This window comes from Mustela putorius, unplaced genomic scaffold (assembly GCF_011764305.1).
Source record: "Mustela putorius furo isolate JIRA1106 unplaced genomic scaffold, ASM1176430v1.1 tig00000407_pilon_pilon_pilon, whole genome shotgun sequence".
NCBI classification, from domain to species: Eukaryota; Metazoa; Chordata; class Mammalia; order Carnivora; family Mustelidae; genus Mustela; species Mustela putorius.
This window is the reverse complement of record NW_025421373.1, coordinates 9,463,832-9,486,517: the sequence shown is the minus strand read 5'-3', so window position 1 is coordinate 9,486,517 and position 22,686 is coordinate 9,463,832. Positions and strand designations below refer to the sequence as shown.

At 36.7% G+C, this 22,686-nt stretch overlaps 1 protein-coding gene across 4 annotated transcripts in view; it reads left to right on the top strand.

The window, feature by feature from the left end:
* The window catches only part of LMBRD2 (LMBR1 domain containing 2), a 43,432-nt gene that overhangs the window by 7,785 nt on the left and 12,961 nt on the right, over positions 1–22,686 (top strand). For all 4 annotated transcript variants that reach the window (XM_004738015.3, XM_004738014.3, XM_004738017.3 and 1 more), the window contains exons 2-13: positions 2,447–2,683; positions 2,942–3,039; positions 4,586–4,681; positions 7,796–7,963; positions 9,222–9,432; positions 11,513–11,587; positions 12,601–12,714; positions 13,076–13,259; positions 16,318–16,499; positions 17,042–17,175; positions 18,681–18,786; positions 19,461–19,558. In XM_004738015.3, coding sequence (XP_004738072.1) covers positions 2,510–2,683; positions 2,942–3,039; positions 4,586–4,681; positions 7,796–7,963; positions 9,222–9,432; positions 11,513–11,587; positions 12,601–12,714; positions 13,076–13,259; positions 16,318–16,499; positions 17,042–17,175; positions 18,681–18,786; positions 19,461–19,558 — 1,640 coding nt within the window. In that variant the 5' untranslated portion in view covers positions 2,447–2,509. The remainder of the gene's footprint in view (positions 1–2,446; positions 2,684–2,941; positions 3,040–4,585; positions 4,682–7,795; positions 7,964–9,221; positions 9,433–11,512; positions 11,588–12,600; positions 12,715–13,075; positions 13,260–16,317; positions 16,500–17,041; positions 17,176–18,680; positions 18,787–19,460; positions 19,559–22,686) is intronic.

Sequence of the window (22,686 nt, the reverse complement as noted above, 5' to 3'; positions counted from 1 at the left end):
ATTTCAGGAAAATAAATATCTAGGTCAAACCATGAAGGGATTTTCAAACAATAACTGCCTTACATTTAAATTCACATTGAATTATGTTTTTTCAAAAGCTGGATCTTGAAAGAGGTAATGGTTCTTATCAGCACATTCTACATTGAGCTATCCACTTAATCTTTTCTTGGCTTACGAAGAAGATTTGACTTACTCTTACTGTGATAGTATAGATATTTTTCATAGAATATGAAATTCAAAATTTTGAGTAGTAATAATGACAGTTTTAATAAGTCTTTGAGTTGTAATAAGTATTTGTGTTATCAATTTTGGAGATCATAGCAGGAATTTTATGTTGCCTTTGTAGTCAGCATTAATAAAAATAGTGTGTGTACCAAAGTATAGAGTAAGTTTTTTATTCATTTATTCATTCAACAAATATTTTTTAAATATCTACTCTATGCTAGACACTATATTAGAGACTGGGGATATAGTACTGAAGAGTAAGTCTGCTTTCGTGAGGTGGGTGGAGGTGGGGAGGAAGGGGTTTCAGGGAGACAAAAATGTAAACATACATTATATTAGGTGGATAAGTGCTTTGAAGAAAAATGGCAGGATGTGGTCATTAGTGATGAGAGGAGGTCAATTTTAGATATTTAAAAAATATGAAAATATTGGTTGAAATGCACAGAGGAATAGAAAGTACTTCAACAATATAAAGAAATAAGAAAATAGTTTATTATATATGTTTTTTGTTTGTGATATTCCATGTAAGGATATTTCTTACATGAATTTAAATTTAGCCAGTTAAAACCCCAAACTTTCTTTGTTTTATAACTGGTTTTGGTTGGAGATGTGGATTTGAAGTATTTTATTGATTACACCTTTTACTCTGCATCACAGCCTTGTTTCTCTGTTGAGATATTAATTCCTTGGAATATTGTAGTTAGTCCATAGACAAACAAAAATGCCTAAGTTTGATTTTACAAAGGTGAAAAGAACATATTGCATTCAGTTAGTAAAGGTAAATTATTTTAGGGTTGCCTGGGTGGCTTAGTCGGTTAAGTGTCTGCCTTTGGCTTGGGTTATGATCCCAGGGTTGTGGGATCAAGTTCTGCATGGGGCTCCCTGCTCAGCGGGGAGCCTGCTTCTCCCTCTGCCTGCTGCTTGTGCTTGTGCTGCTCCCTCTGCTTGTGCCCTCTCTCTCTCTCTGACAAACAAATAAAATCTTTAAAAAAATGTAAATTACTTTATAGGAGTAGAGAGATAAACCATTGCTGATGTATTATTGGCATTTATAATTAAAAATATTCTCATGTATGACTTTATTCAATAATCATTGATAAATTCTTCTGCATTTAATGGTAACTTTCTTTAAAGAAAATAAGATTTAGATAGATAAATGGAAAGTGGTAAGTATGCAATTGACCCTTGACAATGCAGGAGTTAGAGGTGACAATCCTCTGTCCAGGTGAAAATCTGTGTATAACTTTTGACTCCCTGGAAACTTAACTATTAATAGCCTACAGTCGACCAGAAGCCTTGCCATAACAAGAACAGCTGATTAACTCTGTGTGTATGTGTGTGTGTGTGTGTGTGTGTGTGTGTGTGTGTGTGTTTTACTGGATGAACTTGATATTTATTTTGTAATATGAGTATTTTTGAAATATAATAATATTCAGTGCTATATTTCAGGTATACAACATAATGATTCAATATACATTGTATATATATTGTATACTCACAATAAAGTAAGCTACAGAAAAGAAAATGTTACTAAGAAAATCATAAGGAAGAGAAAACACATTTATAGTACTCTATCAAAAAAATCCACATAGAAGCAGACCCACATAGTTCAAACCTATGTTGTTCAAGGGTCAACTGTATTTTGTGAAGCAGTAAATAAATCAGAATTTCAAGTTGTTACATTTGTTAGACAAGATTATCACCAAAAAATAAAACTGTTTCAAACAAAGGAAATGTTACTTTCAAATGCTCTTTTTCATGCTTTCTCTCCCTCCTTTGGAATATTTTAAGTAATGGGTTATGGATGACTTAGAAAACTTTATTTTAAAAATACCTAATTTTCTAGGATCTAGTCAGTAGTGTATTTATATAAAATCTCTGTTGGGACTTATAACCTAAGGAACAAACTCCAAATGACACCATTAAAACTATTCTCATATAGTATACTTATATTATAATATTTTTAGAAGTAGTGTAATTTTCATTAAGTTAACTTTTTTCCTGAAGATATAGTTTACGTGAAAGTTTTAAAATCGGCTTTAAAAAAATAAGATGTGTATTTGAGAATAGGAATTATCCTTTTCCTTTTATTTGTAGTTCAATGTAAAAGCCTAACAATTTTCCAAAGAACTTATTAATACATTAATAAGCAAATTTTTAGGACACTTCCAAGTGGTTATTTCCTTTGTTAATGCTGCCTTTTTTTTTTTTTCTTTTCCAGTTTACAGATATGACCCAGATCTGTACATGAGTGACTTCGGTTAGTCAGAGTGAACATTCAATAATGAGTGGTGCAGCTCTGGGACTCGAGATTGTTTTTGTCTTTTTTCTGGCATTATTCCTACTTCATCGATATGGAGATTTCAAGAAACAGCACAGACTTGTAATTGTCGGAACACTGCTAGCTTGGTATCTCTGCTTTCTTATCGTCTTCATACTGCCTCTGGATGTTAGTACGGTAAGAGGTGAAACTGAGTTTTGCAATCCAGAGGCAACTGTAATCATATAGCATATTTGAGATATGTTAGTTCTTAAGATAGCTAAAGTATATAAGGTTATACTGAATATTTTGTATTTCAATCTTACTATAGGAATTTGATCATTAAAAATTACAGCCAGGAAGGTAATTGGTGGGTGGGTTGATACCTTCCCATATCCCTTAAGTACTTGACAACCTTCTGGTTTTCATTTTTAAACCATGTGTTCATTGATTTAGACCATATACAACCGGTGCAAGCATGCTGCTGCAAACTCCAGCCCTCCTGAGAATAGCAACATCACGGGCTTATACGCAACTGCTACCCCAGGTCCCAGGTATTTGCTTCCTGTTTGTTTGTTTGTTTGTTTGTTTTTAAAACTAGGGTAGATGAGAAAAATTGCTTTAACATTGTCAGTTCTTACCATTTGGATTTTATAAAAGTTGATCCTCATTCTCTGCTCATCCCCCCTACTCCAGTTACTCCAGTTCTGTCCTGTGCTAATAGACTTTTAATTACATTGTGTTCTATCTAAATTTAAATCTTAAATACATTTTGAGTATTTATTGGTACACAAGGCCTTTTAGTAGATGTTAAGGAGAAAGTTCTAGAAGACCTCTTACTAAGAGATAGCCCTCGTTCTAGCTCTTACTAAGAATGTGACTTCCAGGGGCTATTTTTCTTGTCAGCCACTCTCTGGTCTGAAAAAACGGGACATTCATTTTCTCTTTTGCCTTATTTACAAGGTTGAATAAAGGGTAGGGAGATTATTCTGTATGTAGGATGTTCCTTTCATATTGTGCACCCTTTGAAATCATTATTGCTTTTTTTAATTTTTACTTTCTTAAAGATTTTATTTTTAAATAATCTCTATACCCAACATAGGACTCAAACTCACAGCCTGAAGATCAAGAGTGGCACTACCAGCTGACCCAGCCAGGCACCCCAAAATCATTTATAGTTTTAAACTGAGAATAAACAAAGCTAAATTATGAAAGGTTATGTTAAATTCATATCAAACTTCCAAGTAAAAAAGTTTGAGAAATGTTGACTATTTTATCATTTTACCAGTGCTTTAAGTGATATGTGCATTTTTCTTCATGCATCTTTTATTATTATTATTTTTTGAACCTGAATAAGGGTAAATTTGAAATGTAGATGTTACTATCCTTTAAAGCACATTAAAAATTGGATATAGATCAGTAACAATTGTGAATTGCTGGAAGTTCCTGGACTAAATGATATCCTTACGATATTAATGAAAGAATCTATGGTCAGATACACATATCTTCAGAAAATTCAAACAGAATTATACAAATGCTGGTATCTCTCTCCATAGGAGCTATGCTACAGTGACTGATTTTTAGGGCTCTAGTTTCAGAAGTTAATCACCTAATGTCTTTGGCCTCCCTTTTCCCTCCTCCCTAAGAAATAACCAACCCACAAATGGGGTGTGTATTTTATTTATTTATTTTTTCTTTATTTTATTTTGTTTTTCTTTTTTTTAGGGGGTATGTATTTTAAAGGCAATCAAATCAGAGATTTAGTTTCATGATGCATTCACTTTTAAAGACTGTCACTTTTAAAGACCGTCACATTTTCTATTAGGTGAACATTATGTCTTCTTATTGCTCAAGAATTAAAAATATACTGAAAGTTGAAAATATAAATGGCATTCCTCTTCTAGAACAAACTGTTTTGTTTCCTTTCTGTGTGTTTTTTTAGTTTGATAGTCAGCTTTGAATTACAAGTTTTCTATGAAATTTTAAAAGTTAGAATCAGTAATTTAACATCTAATGTAAATGAACTTTGCCATGCACAAATTAATTGTGTAATTTCAGTAGTCATCATTTATTAATTGGCTTTAAATTGTTATTAAACAGCCAACATCCATGTTTCAAGCCATGGAGTTACATTCCTGATGGAATCATGCCAATTTTCTGGAGGGTAGTGTATTGGACATCACAATTTTTGACATGGTAAGTGGCAGTGAAGGATTAAAAAAATGTTTAAAATTTTGGCTAAAGTTAAAAAAAAAGATTATGTTTTCTTCATGAATCCTCATATTTTAGAATTTATTCAAATGTTACTTATTTTTTTCTTAAATCTGTGTATTCTTTTTTTTTTTTTTTAAGATTTTATTTATTTATTTGACAGAGATCCCAAGTAGGCAGAGAGGCTAGCAGTGATGGGGGGGGGGGGGGAAGCAGACTCCCTGCTGAGCAGAGAGCCTGATGACCTGAGCCAGAGGCAGAGGCTTTAATCCACTGAGCCACCCAGGGGCCGCTTAAATTTGTATATTCTATTTTCTGCTCATTTGGTTCTCTCCCATCTTGAAAGAAAAGGAAAAAAAACCAGACAAACAAGAACTAGAGAACAGAAAGAAAAAATTTTTGCTGCCACCATTCCTCTCTAGTTATTGCCTTCTCTCTTGACCTTCTTCAATTCAGTCTTCTTCCCAGTTTTATATGAATCTGCTCTTGCTAAGGTCATCATTGTCTCCCGGTTTTCTGTCTGCTTAGCCCAACCTGCTGAATTCTCTTCACGGGTTCTATTTTTGTGGCCCATTTCCTAAATGTTGGTGTTCCCTAGGATCTCATCTTTGGTCATCTTGTTACCTGACCCTTCCTGTATAGCTCTAATTTTAGCTGTAGCCACCGATGTATTCCCAGTGTTTCCACCCATTACAGCTTTGTCTTTTTGTTTGCTTGTTTAAGAGAGGGGGTGGTGGGTGAAGCAGAGGGACAGGGAGAGAGAGAATCCTAAGATTCCCAGCATGGAGCCTATGGTGGGGCCTCATCTCATGACCCCAAGATCATGACTTGAGCCAAAATCAAGAGTTAGAGGCTTAACCAACTGAGCCACCCAGGTGCACCGAAACTTTGTCTTTCTGCTGTGCTCCAAGCACATTATTCACTATGTACTGAGCATTTCAGATAGTCTGCAGGCAACTAAGCTCTAAAACTGAAGCTACTGAACATCACAAGAGAAAAATCACACAGTAGAGTAGAGTAGTGCCCCTGTAAATTCATGTTCATTGAACTCATCTGGGCCCTCAGCATTGCCCGACTTTCCTCCTTTGTGTCTCTAGTCCTCTTGCTCTTCCTTCTCTATAGTAAGACTTTAGACCTCTGCTATTCTCTTTGTGGCTCTTTCTCTCTGCTTTATGTCCTAGAATCAATCACCTGTTCCCTTTGCAGAGAACTTTGCTTTCTACTTCACAGTGAAATTAGAAGTCATCGGATGCCAGCTCTTTCAGCCTCTCACCAGCACACCTACCAACCCAACCTCTTCCCTTCCTCTCAAAGAATGAGTCACTCTCAAAGTGACTTCAGAGTGAAATCCATCTTCCTGAAATGGACCCATCTCCTTCAGCTCTTGTTACCTATACTCGCAGCGTCCCATTTCAAAAAGAATACAGAGTTCTCTCATCCTTTTAGAAAAAGAAAGAAAAAGCCAAAAAAATCTCTCAAATGCAACCCTTTCCAACTTCCTGGCTTCTAACCTCATCGATCTACTCATCACAGCTTAATTTTTGGAGGGAGACTTTATTGAAGTAAAAATTGGTACAGAAAGGTGACAGGTTGTGTTTAGTTTCACTTTTTTCAAAGTGAATACACCTGGATAGCCAGCACTCAGATGATATTATAGAACATTAACAATGTTTATGCTACATCTAGAAGCTTCCCTCATAGCCTCTCCCAGGCATATCCTCCCATGTGTAGCCATGATTCTGACATCCATCCCTATAGGTTAGCTTTGCCAATTGGGGCTTTGTAAATGCAGAGTTGTATGGTATGTGTTTTTCTGCATCTCTTTTGGGGCTCACAAATTTGGAAGTTTCCTCTGTGTTGTATTGTGTGTATCAGTATTCTTTTTCATTTCTGAAAAATCTTCTTTGATATGACCGTGCCACAGTTTATCCTATCCAGCCAAACTTCTCAAATGAATTGTCTACATGTACTGTCTTCGTTTACCCATTGTTCACTCTTTCTTCAACCCATTGAAGCCTGTTTTCTAGCCCCACTTCCCTCTCACACACAAGTCTTCATTGACTTGACCTCTTGGCAGCATTTAATTATTGTTTTCTCTCTCTACTTCGAAATACTTCCTTCTCCTGTTTTCTCCTCCATATGCTTTGTTTTCTCCATCCTTCTCGGCTGTTCTTTCTGTCTCCCTTGCTGGCTTCTTCTCCTCCTGTTTCTCTCCCTGTCCTTTAAAAGATAATTTTTCTCCGGGCTCAGCCTCAGCTCTTTCCTTCTCCTTCTACATATTCACCCTTCTAAATGTCATCTACAAGTGTCATGTCAGTACCACTGATGTGGTGAGGACTCCTGAATTTATCTGTGTTTCCACTCTTCTCTCCTGAATTCTGAAGCTGGATAGCCAACTACTTCCTGTGTAGCTCCTTTTTAAAAAATGTTTTTAATTTTTTAAATTACTTTTCAGTGTACTAGAATTCATTATTTATGCACCACACCCAGTGCTTCTTGCAATACATGTCCTCCGCAATACCCACCACCAGCCTGGCCCAACTTCCCACCCCCTGCCCCTTCAAAACCCTCAGATTGTTTTTCAGCTCCTTTGAGATGTGTCCTAAGTACTTCAAATCCGTGTATTCACAGCCAGTCTTCGCCCCTTCTGGTTCTTATCACATCTCCACCCCTTACCCTCTCCCACATAGTCCTCGTTTTGTTCCCTTTCAATCCATTCTTCCTGCCGAAGCCTTATCAGTTTATAGAAGACTTCAATTTGATCATGTCCCCTATAAAGAAAAAGATTCCTCATTGTCTGAATAGTCCAAAGTCAAGACTTCAAAGCCTTTTTTTTAAAGATTCATTGTAAGTCCCTTATACTGTTGTACTGTATATTATGACCTGTTTTGCTCCCAGAAATGTGCTTTGCTTTCTCCAAAATTTAATATTACAAAAATATTCAGTCATCTATTAGAGTTCATGTTATTAATGATTATTAAAAATCATACCTATTTATGAAAACTGCGCATTGAAATTGAGGTTCACATAATCCTGCTATTTTGAGGTTAAACAGACATATCAGCTGTTTCTTTAATCATATTTTTTCCAACTATCTAGGATTCTGTTGCCTTTCATGCAGTCATATGCAAGATCAGGAGGGTTTTCCATCACTGGAAAGATCAAAACTGCACTGATCGAGAATGCAATCTATTATGGCACCTATTTGCTGATTTTTGGAGCATTTTTAATTTATGTAGCTGTAAACCCACATTTACACTTAGAATGGTAAGAAAAGTTGTCTTCTTAACATTGTTTCTGTGTGTATTTGCATTTTTTATAATTTATTTTTATCTCACATATGCTGATAAACAGACATTTCATTGATAAACATATTAAGTCATGTGTTTTATAGATTCCCCAAAAAGAAAATCTAAGTAATCTCTATTACTAAGAAGAAAAAATGGAATAATATATTTAAATATAGCTATTGGATGAAGAACTAATGCTTTATCTAATAGCTCTGTGTTAACCCTTATGAATTTTTTAAAGTTTTTATTTAAATTCCAGTTAGTTAACATACAGTGTTCAGGTGTATGGTGTATGCAATATATAGGTTCAGGTGTATGATTTTGTATATGACAAAATAACTAGTTTTCTTTTTCATTGGAACTTATGAGTATTTCTTTTTTAAGATTTATTGATTTATTTTAGAGAGCGAGTGAGCAAGTACGCACAGAAACTTGAGAGGGAGGTGGGCAGAGGGAGAGGGAAAGACAGAATCTCAAACTGACTTCAGACAGAATCTCAAGCTGACTCCATGCTGAGCCAGAGCCCCATGTGGAGCCCGATCTTACAACCCTGAGATCATGACCTGAGCAGAAACCAAGAGTCAGACGCTAACTGCCTAAGCCACCTAAGTGCCTCAGAACTTGAGAATATTTTTTTCTTTTGTTCTGACTGTAGTTTGAGGGCATATTTCTCTCTGACCTTAGATTCAGACATAATAATAAAATTGAAATCTATATTATGCTTGTGATCTATATAATACATATGAAGAGATCTCAGAAATTAGGAATAGAGCAGAAGTGATAATTCTCACTATTGCATTCCTGAGGTTTGTGTAGGTGTGCCTCAAAGCAAGTTAAAAAATTTTTAGGCTTTAAAATTTTTTCAGCCTTCTATTGTTTAATGGTGAATAAGGTAGCCCCTAATGAAAAAAAGTATCTTTTCTTTGAACAAAATACATATATTTTTTGCCAGGAATTATCCTACATTCTAATTTTAACTATAATGGAAGCAGAGTTTCCTGTGTTAAAGTCTATTTCTGCAGTCACGCTCTTACTTCCCCTTAAAACACACAGATTATCTTTTGGCTGTTGCTAAAAGAGTAGCTGAGGCTTGGAAGATACAATTTTTTTCATATCAAACCCTAGCCATCCTTTAGGGCCGTTTTCTCAAAAAATCATTTAATGCTGGTTAGTCTTATGTTACATTTTGTTGGAAAAATTTATCTGTCACACTATCTGTGTATGTTTTCTCTTAGGAACCAGCTTCAGACAATTGGGATAGCTGCTGCAAATACGTGGGGCCTGTTCCTTCTCGTGTTGTTGCTAGGGTATGGTTTGGTAGAAATTCCTCGGTCTTACTGGAATGGAGCAAAAAGAGGTTATCTACTTATGAAAACGTATTTTAAGGCTGCCAAACTGATGACAGAGAAAGCAGATGCAGAAGAGAATTTAGAAGATGTCATGGAGGTATGCAAGTTTAAACCTTACGGCCAGTCATGGTTGGTTGGTTGCTGCTGCTGTTAGCACATTGGTGGGCTTTACCCTGTGGTCATGTGTTGGTCCATCAGAATTTCCAGACGATTAGCACGACTTCCTGTTGGCTGTTCAGCTTCATGAGATGTCCCCTCCATCTTCCAACCACCAAAGATTCGGTGCGAATCTGTTCAACAGTGCAACATTATGATTGTCATCTAGGGAACTTTGACTAGCTCCCCTCTTTTACTCTTAAAGGTACATGAAGAAAATAAGCAATATTTCAAATACTTTGTACACTTCATAGAAGTTAGGAACTTTTAAAGGAACCTTAAATTTATAACAGGTATAGTAAATATCAATAGTTAACTATTTCAGTACTTAATTTTATATAATATAGCTTAAGAATTTTAAGGAAAGATACAGTATTTTTGTGTACAATGTATAACCAGACTATGTGGTTCCTATTCAGAGTTGTGCTAACAAGTCAACAAAACTTCAAGGCAATTTCATACTAGAAAACTGTAATGCAGTGATGATTCAAGCGTCTTTTAAAAACCCAGGTCTTCTCCTGTCATTCCCACATTTAGGCCTCACTCACTGACCTCCGGTAAACTGTTACTAAGGCCATCTGGAGCACTTTGCTTTTCTTCGGCTTGATCGGGTGCTGCTCAGGCGCTCACCCTCCTTTCCCGCGGTCACACTGTACTTGTTTCGGTTCCTTGAAACTCCCTGTGCACTTCTGCTTGGAGCCTTAGACAGGCCGTTTGGATTATTCTTGCTCCCTCTTTTGGTTGGCTGACCTTACTCCTCCTGCTTTGTATCTCAGCTTAAGTCATCAGTTTATCAGAAGGCCTCCGCTGCTAGATTACACAGCGCTTTCCATACCGTTTCTTTATGAATAATGTCTGTTTTCCTCATTAAGCTAAGCTCTCAACAGGAGCAATGTCTACTGGTACAGATTATTCATAAGGTCTACGTATTTTAAATTTTGGTGGGTATTGCTAATTTACCACTCAAAGAGGCTATATAATTTTGCCAGAAAACTGTTCTTATTTTTAAAATTTGTGGTTGTTTTTAGTGAGCTTGACTAGCTTTCCAGACATTTATTGACCAATAGTATTTCTTATGTGTCTTCCTAATTTTCGCTTGATTTGTAAGCACTTTCCATATATTAAGGGAGGTGATTTTTTTTTGTTATCTGTGTATTTTTTTTTTCATAATTTTGTCTATATGCCAGATGGGTTCCCTACCTCCAGTTTTGTATCCCATAGGGCCATTCTCTCCTCTACAATCAGAATGTTTTTTTTAATACCCTGGTCAGTTCTCTTGCCTCCCAGCCCTTGAACATGCCATTTCTTTTGTCTAAAACAGTGGTGCTCACTTTGTGTAAAAAAATTCATTACTATTATAGAATATTGTTCTTCTTTGGGAACTACTGGTTCTAAAGATTCCCCTCCCGACCCCCCCCTTTATACCTTTATAGCTTTCATACTCACTAAATTGCTTATTACCACACCACCAGCAGACAGTCTTTAAAGACCTGTAATATCATGTCTTCCTACCGCACCCTCCCGCATGGATTGTGGTGACTGCTGGCATCTAGCGTGTTCTTAATAAACAAGTGTGGAACAAATAAGTCGTTGGAAAGGAGGAGGTGTTTTGTGACATTTGTTGCCTGTTGCTTCCTCTGGTTTCTTCAGTGTGTTTTAGATAATGAGATATTTGAACTTCCTAAGCAAGGTGGAGGGGCACAGCATCACAGTTTTTCTGGTCCTTCATGACTTTTTTATAACGTTTACTCATCTTTGTGTGCCAAGTAAGCAAATGATAAGGGAATAAATCTTAGAAAGTAGTAAAAACCTCAGGGTATAGGTATTGCTATTCTAGAACTATGTATTTTTACTTATGTTCTTAAGAACTTTTATTCAGTGAATGGAGCTTCATGTATATGCTGAGTAGTCTGGGTTAGAATTAAACTTGTGAGAACATATATAGTACCTAGAATAGTCTCATTTGAAATGTATGATGTATAGAAATGGAAATATTTTTACTCCTCTTACTGTTTTTATAGGAGGTTCGCAAAGTGAATGAAAGCATCAAGTATAATCACCCATTGAGAAAATGTGTGGATACAATACTTAAAAAGGTAATTAAGCATATCCTCATAAACCGGTAGTAATTTGCACTTAGAATTTGTTCCAGTTGTTATTATAAGTTTGACATTTAATTATTGGCAATATTTGTCATTGAAATGTAGATGTAGAGGTTATGGTAAATGATGTGTAGTAATTGCTATGACTCAGCAATGGAGATGGACCTTTACAGTTTCTAAGTGTCATTGAATGTGGTCACTACAGGCATATCTCCTTAATAAACTAGGGCCTCAATGTTCTCTTTCACTCACTTCCTTTGTGCCATTTTATGACATATGAGGTACTTTGTAAACTGAATGACCCTATGAGATATTTAACCCAGATATTTAACAGGAAACAATGCAATTAAGGTTCTGCTGCATTGGGGTTGAATTAGGGCTATTTATATATTTCCAAAATGATTATTCCAAAATGGGCTGCTCATTAAATCTATTATACTATTACTAGCTAGTGTTCCCTTCAGCTAAGATAATGGTCATGAGAATAAGTTCTCTCATCATTTCTCTTACATTGCTATCTTTTGAGATCAATTCAGGGAGATTAAGTAACTTGCCCAAGTTCAGGTAAGTAATGAATGACTGATAGGGCAGATGACTCCAAATCATATATGTGTTTGTTTTTCTGTACCACACTTTTAAACATTCAGCATCTTGGATTTGTTGTGATTTGTCTTCATTTTAGGTAGGAAAATAATTAATCAGATGCCTACATAGCCTAATCCTTTCAAATACTAGTTGCTTCATGTAGGTTAGCTCCCTTACCCTACCATAGCAAGTATATCTGATCATAAAGGTTAATATTAATAGGGGTAAGAAGATACTCAATACATCGGAAATATTTTGAAGGAAATGTCAGCAACTAAAAATCCGGCTGTTTAGAGATGCCAGTAAGGGAGGAATATGTTTTTGAGTAAATTAGCTATGCCCAGGACTGGAAGATTTTATAGTAAAAATAAAATTTTAAGTTTTTTGCAAATGAAATTTTAAAATCTGCTTGTCCCTTTTAGTGCCCTACAGAGTATCAGGAAAAAATGGGTAGGAACATGGATGATTATGAAGATTTTGATGAAAAGCATAATACCTACCCAAGTGAAAAGAGTCTGGTAAAACTACATAAGCAGGTAACTTTATTATTAATAGCTTTTTTGCTTGCTAAGATCTTAGTTTTGTGATTACTGCCCACAAAAAGGGAATTTGGAATAAATGTATATTTGAAACTTTCTTTGATTCTGTGCTTTGATCCTGTGTTTTAACTGTGTATTTCTCAACAGGGGTACTCTTGGTATTTGGGGAGGGAGAATTATTCACTGGGCAGAATTGTTACATATATCCTAGAATATTAACATCCTTGGCCCAACCCAGCAAATGCCACTAACACGTTGCCATTGTTGCGATAACCAGCATCTTCCTGAAACACTGTTGGATCAGAACACTGACCGATATATCCTGCCCCCTTCCCCCCGCCTCCGTTCTCTTTTATAGGTGATTTATTCAGTTCAGAGGCACCGTCGAACGCAAGTACAGTGGCGGATTCTTTTAGAGCAAGCGTTTTATCTAGAAGATGTAGCAAAAAATGAAACTAGTGCTACTCATCAGTTTGTTCACACCTTCCAGTCACCAGAGCCAGAAAATAAATTTATCCAGTATTTTTATAATCCTACAGTTGGTATGTAATTTGACATAAATTTCAAAATTTAATGGTAATTTTTTCTAAAGGAAAAAAGTATATATTTTCACCAGTGCAGAGTTAAATTGTATTTGTATTATTTGACATATATCATGTGGTAATATTATATATCTGATAAACATCCCCCTCTAAAATTATTGGTTATATTAACAGATAATCTGTCAGTTTGCACTCTTACTTCAAAGTTAGTCAAAATTCTATGCAAAAATATATGCATACATCAGGAATATTATGTATTCATAATATATACTTAAAATAGAATTTTAAGCAATTTTACATCACAAGCTTGGGTCCCTTCTTCAGTCTTTATATACTACTAAACTATTCCCCTAAGAAGTCCTCTTTATTTGTATCTGTTGGTCTATTTACATGACCTGCACTAAGTAGACATAATTATTTCATTTTCTTTAATGATTATTTATGACACTCTTCAAACATTATCAGATTTAATATGAAGAATTTAATGAAAACATACCAAAGTGTCATAGTATTAGAACTTCCATTTACCTTATTTATCTAAATAACAATTATGTTCACCTGATTCTCTTTCTCATGTTTGGTTTTGAGTACAAAGACATAATGGTCATAACATATCTTGGAAAACTTCAGCAAGGATCTTTTCTAATTGGATAAAAGAAATACTTGTTTTCATTCATTTAACAAATATTTGAGAACATATATGCTATCTGTTGTTGGGCACTTGGTATATGTCAATAAATGTAAAGACAACTTCCTCTTTATGGAGTGAGAAAAACAGGTAATGTAATCATAAAGGTGTGAAGAAGGTGCTGAGTAGGTAGTTGGCTGTAGAAATGGGAGTTCAGGGGAGAAGTCTGGTCTACAAGTATAAATCAGGGTGTCATCAGTGTATCGGTGAGCCTTGGGTCAGAATAAAATCAACAAAGTGATTGGGAGAGAGAAGACAAACTCTGAAGACCAAGCTGAGGCACAACATAAGGTAGACTCCAGCTTCATGAAGAGGAACCAGGAAAAGGCTAAATGGGAAGTGGCCAGTGAAGTAGGAGGAAAAGCGGGATGGTGGGGTGTCTTGCGGCAAGGGGTATGTAAAGTACCTTTCCAGATGTGGATGGGTCTACTGTCATGCCCATGAAGCCTTGACTGCTAGATTTCAGAGAAGTGATGTGGAGGCGGAGGGAATAAGAAAGCCCAGTTGGAGTTTAAAGAGCCATTAGAAGCTGGGAGAATAGAAAACTCTCAAAATGTTTTGCTTACAAATGGGAGTAGAGAAAAGAGGTGGTAGCTGAAGGAGGATGGCAGGGTCAAGATCAATTATAGCGTATGATTTGGGAATGATACCTTAGAGGAAATGTAATGAGAGAAGAGAATGGCTGGGATGATGTCCATGAGGAGGAGAGATGAAATGGAAAATAGTGAACAGCGCAGAGAATGCCCTTCGATTAGGAAGTAAGGCACAAATGTACCTGAGCAGGTAAAAAGAGGTAGTGGTGAGGACTTGGGGAGCTCCCTTCTGCCAGCTTCTCAGTGAAATGCTGAGAATGAGTGTAGGGGAAGAAATTTTGGAGATTTGAAGAAAGAAGAAAAGGTCCAAAATAGTTGCTAAGGAGAGAAGGTGTGGGAGAGGATTGGTGAATTGTAGTAAGCTAGTCTGCCAGTGCTCGGGGTCCACCTGAAGCTGGGGATTAAACATTTAGAGTGAAAACAGTCTTCTGCAGGATGCAGCTCCCAGAGCAGCCAGAAGGTTGGATCTAACCAGGGTGTGGTTTCACCTAGCAAGGGCAGAGAAGAAGAGAGGGCAAAGAAATTGGAATGTTGGAGAGTAATTATCCTCAAAGATTGTGGAATCGGAGCTGGTAAAGAAAGCAATAGGATACCAGGTGTTAAGGCGGCAATACAAAAGGTGGAGAAGGAATAGAGTATTAGTTCAGGTAAGGTCAGTCAGTGGAATTGGAATATTAGGTGAAGATATTGCCTGGAAACAGGACCACTGTAATGAGATTAAAAGGGCAGGAGTTATTGGCGGTAAGAGGTTTAGGGATGGCCGTGGGACTGAGCTGTGAAGGTACAGTGGAGGATGAGATCACAGGAGGACAGGAGGGCAAGGATGTGAAAGAAGACCCCCAGGGTACTGAAAAAAAGGATCACCAGTGTGGACCTTGAACTCACCAGGAACTGTGCGGAGAGTAGGGTTGAAAGATTTATTAGAGTGTGAGCCAAGAGCTCCACACCTCCGTGAATGAACTGAAAATACAGCTTTTCAATTTGGGGAACTTTTTTTTCTTGTCTTATTTTTTACCTAAAGTCAGACTGAACTGAAAGTTGCCAGAATAGTAAAAAGAATTCTTGTATATCCTTCACCCACATTCTCCATATGTTAATGGTTTACCATATTCATTTGCTTTATCTTTCTCTCTGTGTATATATTTTTCCTTAATCTTTTCAGAGTTGAATCCAAATATGATGACTTTTTGCTCCTAAATGTTTCAGCATCTATGTTCTAAAATAAGAGACATTTCCCTCTATAACCAAATACAATGACCAAATCAGGAAAAGAACTTTGATAACAACTGTTATCTATAGACCTTAATCAGATTTTGCAAGTGGTCCCAAAATATTCTTTCTTGAAAATCCCAGATCATGCATTGCATTCAGGTGTCATGTTCCCTTAATTTCCTTTCATCTGGACCAAAGTCTCAGTGCCTCTTTCTGTTTTATGACATTGGTATTTTTGGAGACTCTAGGCCTGTGTTTTATGGGGTGTCCCGGAATGTGAGTGTGATACTTCCTCTGGTTGGATGCAAGTTTTGCCTTTTTGGTGGGAATACTGCTGCAGTTATATGGCGTTCTTCTCAGTGTTCCATGACCGGAGGCACGTGATGTCAGTTTGTCGCATTCCTGGTGATTATTGGGTGACGAGGAGATCTGCCGGGTTCCTACCCTATGAACTTAGTATTTTCCTCTTTGCAGTTATGTATCTTGTACGGAATATTTTGAAACAGGATGAATACTGTGTTCCTCTTTATAGTTTTCCTAATCATCTTTTTCTTTTCTCTTCTAGAATGGTACTGGGAATGTCTCTTGCGACCATGGTTTTATAGGATACTTGCCGTGGTTTTGTCCGTCTTCTCTGTGATTGTTGTGTGGTCAGAATGCACATTCTTTAGCACGACACCTGTCTTATCCCTCTTTGCAGTCTTCATACAGCTGGCGGAAAAAACTTACAACTATATTTATATCGAGGTCAGTTGATTTTATGTCTGTCATAAATGTGTGTCAGTTCATAGTATAGTTTTTAACTATTGTCTTTTTCTTTATATATTATAGTAATGAGGAAAGCAGCGAAGTTCCCTGCAGTGTTACTATTCAGACTTTCAAAAATAAGCTTCATCCATTTACCCAGACTATGAAAACTTACAACTGTGTTTGAGGAGAGATGATAGGGTACAAAATAGTGCAAAATTCTTTTCTAAGAATACTTTGATCCTGTTTATGCCAGTGAAGCTACATAACTTAGAGTCTTCATGGGGAGAATGGCCGAGGGAGAGGGAGAACGGGCGCACTTCAGGAGGTAGATTTGAAACTCATGAACAGGATGTTGAATGGGTTGAGATGCAGATTTTTTTTTTTCATAAATTCATTTTCTTATGTGGTTAAGAAAAACTGTTACTGTGTTTAAATTTTAGACTGTCAATAAATGTTAGCTGGAAATAAAGGATAATGCTTGGGGACATACAAAAGTGCTCGAGTCCATTCGTCTTAAACTGGTTTTGCTTGTTTTTCAGATTGCTTGCTTCCTTTCCATCTTCTTTCTCAGCATCTGTGTTTATTCTACTGTGTTCAGGATTCGTGTATTTAACTATTATTACTTGGCCTCACATCACCAGACTGATGCTTACAGCCTTCTTTTCAGTGGCATGTAAGTGGAATGGTATTTGGATACATGGGACTGACTCCGTTGCACGCATTCTTTGGATCTCTCATTTATTTCTTGTCCTTTACGGGTGTTCCACTGACACCTGTGTTTATGTGAGCTCGTTGATTAGGTTTAAGCATTAGTTAGATGTCTGGTTACTAGCTAAATCCAGGCTTACTAGGTTAGGGAGGAAAGGAAAGACAGCCTGGATTTGCAGATGAGAGATTCAATAAATAGATGAGTAAATACTAGGACCATCTGAGAGTTTAGAGGTGAAGTGAGACCTAGAGAGTTCCGAGATCCCATGGCAACAAACTGCATCATGAAGGGCTTACGAAAATAAACAAGAATAGTCTTTGCTAAGAGATTTAGCAAGAGAGTAGAGTGACAGCTCTAGTTTGGGCTATTGTTTGTCCCTATTGTTTAATCAGTCATAACGGTATTTATAAAGGGTGGACCTTGAGAAGTTCACAGAGGAATCCATGTCTGAAGCATCTTGAAGGTTTTTTTCTTTTACATTTTACTCCAAATAATTATAGAGTCATAGGAAGTTGCAAGTATAGTACAAAGAGTCTTATTAACCTTCACCCAGCTTTCCCAAATGGAGTCATTTTATATAACCATTGTACAATATCAAAAGCAGGGATTTTACACCGAGAGGTTACTGTTAATTAGATTATACACCTTATTTAGTTCTCACCATTTAAAAAAAATATTTTATTTATTTATTTGACAGAGAGAGATCACAAGTAGGCAGAGAGGCAGGCAGAGAGATAGAGGAAGAAGCAGGCTCCCGCCAAGCAGAGAGCCCGGTGTGGGACTCAATCCCAGGACCCTGAGGTCATGACCTGAGCCAAAAGCAGAGGCTTAACCCACTGAGCCACCCAGACGCCCAGTTCTCACCATTTTTATCCTTCATCTGTGTGTGTGTGTGTGCTTGTGTAGATTCATGTACCCACCACCACAATCTAGATACAGAATTGTTCAATCACACAAAATAACTCCTCATACTGCCTCTTTGTATTCACATCCTCCATTTTCCTCTCCCCCCCACTCTCCAAGTCTAGTACTGAGAGGCTGGACAAAACTGAGCTCTCGCAGTTCTTTGTACCTGAACTTGTCAGAGTGGTGTACTTTGATACAACTTCAGGTCTTTTGTTTTGTGAGTATAGTTCCCCTTGAGGATATTGCTGTCCTTGTCATACTGAGACAGATTACACAGATGAAAGACTTGGAAGAAGTGCATCCAGAAGTTCCGAGGCTAAAGCAGTGGTAAACACCACCGAAGGAGGCAGTCTCAAGCCGGAACTTTGCCATTAGGTGTTGATGTTTTAGGGAGATGCAATTAATAGGATTTTCAGAATATCTCTCAAGTAAGGACAGTTCACGTTAAGAATTCAAGATAAATACAATACAGAAGGATGAAAACAATAGTTATATTTCAATATAATAAAATGAATTTTGCTACCATATTTTTAATATACTCTGTTTATCAACGCTTACTACAGGTTATTTTGCCGCCTGACTCCTCCTTTGTGTCTTAATTTCTTGGGTTTGACTCATATGGACTCGTCCATCTCTCACCAGAATACACAGCCAACTGCTTATACATCTGTAAGTACAGTCAGAACACAGTTTTTTTTAGAGTCGTTGTCTCTATGAGATGTATTATTGTGGAATTTTTTTTAAATCCCAACGGAGAAGTTCTATAGTGTGATTAGGATCTTTTTTTTTTTTAAATATCACACTTTCTTTTAAAAGTTGTATATGTAATACTAATGACACGATAAAAATTACTTTGCTCTCTTTTATTATAAAAAATAGTTTTTTGGTTCACATAGGTTGTACAGCCGAGCAGTATCAGTAGACCTCATTATTAGCTTTTATATTTATCATCTTCAGTACTCGATAATTTTCAATAATATTCACAAAATATTAATTAGGTAAAAACCTTAATACATAAGCAAATTCAGATGTAATTGACGTATAACATTGTATTAGTTTAAGGTGTGCAGCAGAATGATTTGATATACGTATCTATCTTGAAATGATTGCCACGGTATCTTTAGTTGACATCCATTACCTCATATACTTCCAAGTTTTTTTTTCTTGTGATGAGAGCTTAAAAATCAGTCCAGTTAGTGCTTTATTTCTACTTTGTGAGAAGTCCAAATTTGTTAATATGGTTGCCTATGAGTGAATTTTCTAATGGTGGAAAGGAATGAAAAATAAAGAACTATATGACTTTAACTTCTTCTTCTTCTTCTTCTTCTTTTTTTTCTCTTTAGATTATGGGTTCCATGAAAGTTTTATCCTTTATTGCAGATGGATTCTACATATATTATCCCATGTTGGTGGTAATTCTCTGCATTGCTACTTACTTTAGGTAAGAAGCTTAACATCACTTTTTTTTTTCTCTTACTCTTGTCCAATCTGGATATCCTTTCTCCTTAAAACTTTTAAAAATATTTACTGGTTAGGTTTTGGCTGTTGTTTGTTTTATTGTGGCTTTGGGGGTACTAGATGTAGTTTAAAGGATTTGTTTAAGTGATGAAGTCAGGCTCTCCTTCTGAAGGTATTTTTAAGAGAAGTATAGTCATTCTTTTACAAGTATTTAGGCTACAAAGTGGTAGGATTGATTACAGAATGTTAACTCTAAGACCTGGCCTTCAACACTGACAGGCAGTGTAGCTTATAAAATACCCCCATGCCCATCTTTTATCCAGTAATATAAATGAGCCTTAGGGTTTTCCCCGTAGTCATTGCTGGGTTTCTAGGGGCCTCAGACCTTCGCCAGCACCAAACATCAGATGGGGAGCAATTGTAATTAGGCCGTACATACAAGGCTGAAAAGGACACAGGCTACTATTTTTTATAGGATTAGAAAAAAGTGATTGACTGTTGGCTAGGGTCTGACTCAAAAGCAGGTAAAGACAGATGTGCTTAGTTTCTAACACCCTGTCTTCCTTCCTTGCACATGTCAGGGGCCCTTATCCTGTGCTGGGTGTGCCCTCTTCACTGACTGCTTCAGTGCTCCGTGACACGCCAGAAAGACCACTCAAAAAAATATTTATTTATTTATGTATTTGAGAGAGAGAGAGAGTGTGCAAGCATCTGCGAGTAGGGGAGGGGCAGAGGGAGAGGAAAGAGAGAATCCCAAGCAGACTCGACATTGAATGTGGAGCCTGAGGCAGGGCTGGATCCCATGACCCATGAGATCACAACCTGAACTGAAAGAAACCAAGAGTCAGACACTTCACCAGCTGAGCCATCCAGGTGCCCCTAAAAATTAATTTGTTGATGTTAGTCAGTATGTTTTTCTGATGAAAATGTTTCATCAAAGTGATTTTCATCACTTTTCATTTATATCTTCTAATACTGTTATATAGTTATTACAGATAATATATGTATACTCAATAAGAAGCTATTGAGTAAACAGACAAGTATTATTTGAAATAAATTCTTTATTGAATATTTTTTTCTGATTATAAAATAATAAGATAATTTACCTTCTTGTGAGTAAAATAAAAGATTACATTTAAAAATAAAACTGTTGGGGCGCCTGGGTGGCTCAGTGGGTTAAGCCGCTGCCTTCGGCTCAGGTCATGATCTCAGGGTCCTGGGATCGAGTCCCGCATCGGGCTCTCTGCTCAGCGGGGAGCCTGCTTCCTTCTCTCTCTCTCTGCCTGCCTCTCCGTCTACTTGTGATTTCTCTCTGTCAAATAAATAAATAAAATCTTTAAAAAAAAAATAAAACTGTTAATATGAACTGATGATAGTACATCTAACTTTCAAGTTTTTTTCTGAAGATAGAAAAGACAACAGGTTTGTGAAAATGTGTCATCATTGTGAAAATGATGTAGTAAAGGAAGAGACCGTATTTCACATGTCCAAAACTTAGTTTATTTTTAAAGTTTACAAAACTAGTAATGAAACATTAGGTGCTTGTGATGTGTGATTTAGGACTTAACATGTTAGTAGTTATGTTTGCAAGATTAGCATCTCTGCTTACATTAGTAGATTATTATATGGATCAAGGGATAGATGGGTGGGATTGTGCTTTATCAACTATAAAATCTTAAATATAAAGATTTATTACGTCTAAAAGGAAAATTATTAATCCATTAAAGGTTTTGTTTTAGAGTTAAATGGGATAAACTTTGAGGGCCAGTTTGTCTTTCAGGAAAAGAAAGGCCAGATTCTTTAATTTTCAAATTATGTCCCAAAATAGATACTCTAATAGAGACATATGAAGCAATTGCCTTAGTGACACTTTAATGGTAACTTGCTTCATAGGTTTCTTTTCTTCATAGGTTTCATTTTCTTTTGAAATGCCACCATAATTAGACAATTCCCGTGTTTTGTTTTGTTTTTAAGATTTATTTATTCATTTTTTGAGAGAGAGAGAAAGTGGGAGCGCTTGCACACACTCACGGTGGGGGAGGGGCTGAGAGAGAGAGGAGGGAGAGAATCATGAGCAGACCCCCTGCTGAGCACAGAGCCCAGCGAGGGGTTCGGTCCCACCACCCTACGGTTGTGACCTGAGCTGAAATCAAGAGTCAGTTGGATTCTTAACCAACTGAGCCACCCAGGCACCCTACTAATTCCATGTTACTAACAACGCAGCCATTCCCAGAGTTAATATCCAGATTTAACTGCCTGGAGAGTATAAGGCTGTTTTCTGACACTTTAGAAAAAGTTATGACCATCGCACAGTCAAGGATCCAGTTTGGGGTTTCTCACCCTGGGGTATCATATTCCCACAAGGATGAAAATAGTAAGGGAATTTTTAAAGTCACTGAATTGGCATGACCATCTACCCAAACCCCAGTGTTGCTCAGTGGTAAATGGTATATTAAAGCATGGAGATACATTATGATTTTTTTCCACATCATCAGATTTACACAGTCAGATTTTTTACATATTGGTCATGTAAAATGGAAGACCTTCACTTTCTTGTAGCTGCTGTATTGTTTTCTTTCCTCCCAGCGTGCGCCCACCCCAAGCTCCACCCACCCCAACAACCACACACATTCGTTCCCTGCTTTCTCTTTCTTCCTCTCTCCCCCTCTTGCTCCACGTGTATGTTCAGGCTTATACCATTAGGAGTACATCAGTGAAAACATCTGAAAACTAAGGCAATAAAAAGAGCTTGGTCTTTGTTTTGTCTTGGATTTAAATCCCAGCTTTAAAACTTACTAAATGATCATTAGCAAGTAATTAACCCCTTGGGCATTTGTTTCCTTATCTGTAAAGTGATTATTTCTTAGGATTACAGTAAGAATAAAATAAGAGAGTATCTGTAAATTGGCTGATGTATATAGTAGGACCTTAACAAATACGAATACTGCCCATCCAGCCATTGCTTCTTTCCTTGCACGTCATATTTTCAGAGTATTCTTGTCCTATACAACAGTGAGGTTTAAAGTAAATACCAAATAATATAAAATAATAAGATAAGATATAGTGATTATAAAATAATAAGATAAGATACAGTGATAAATTCTGAATGTG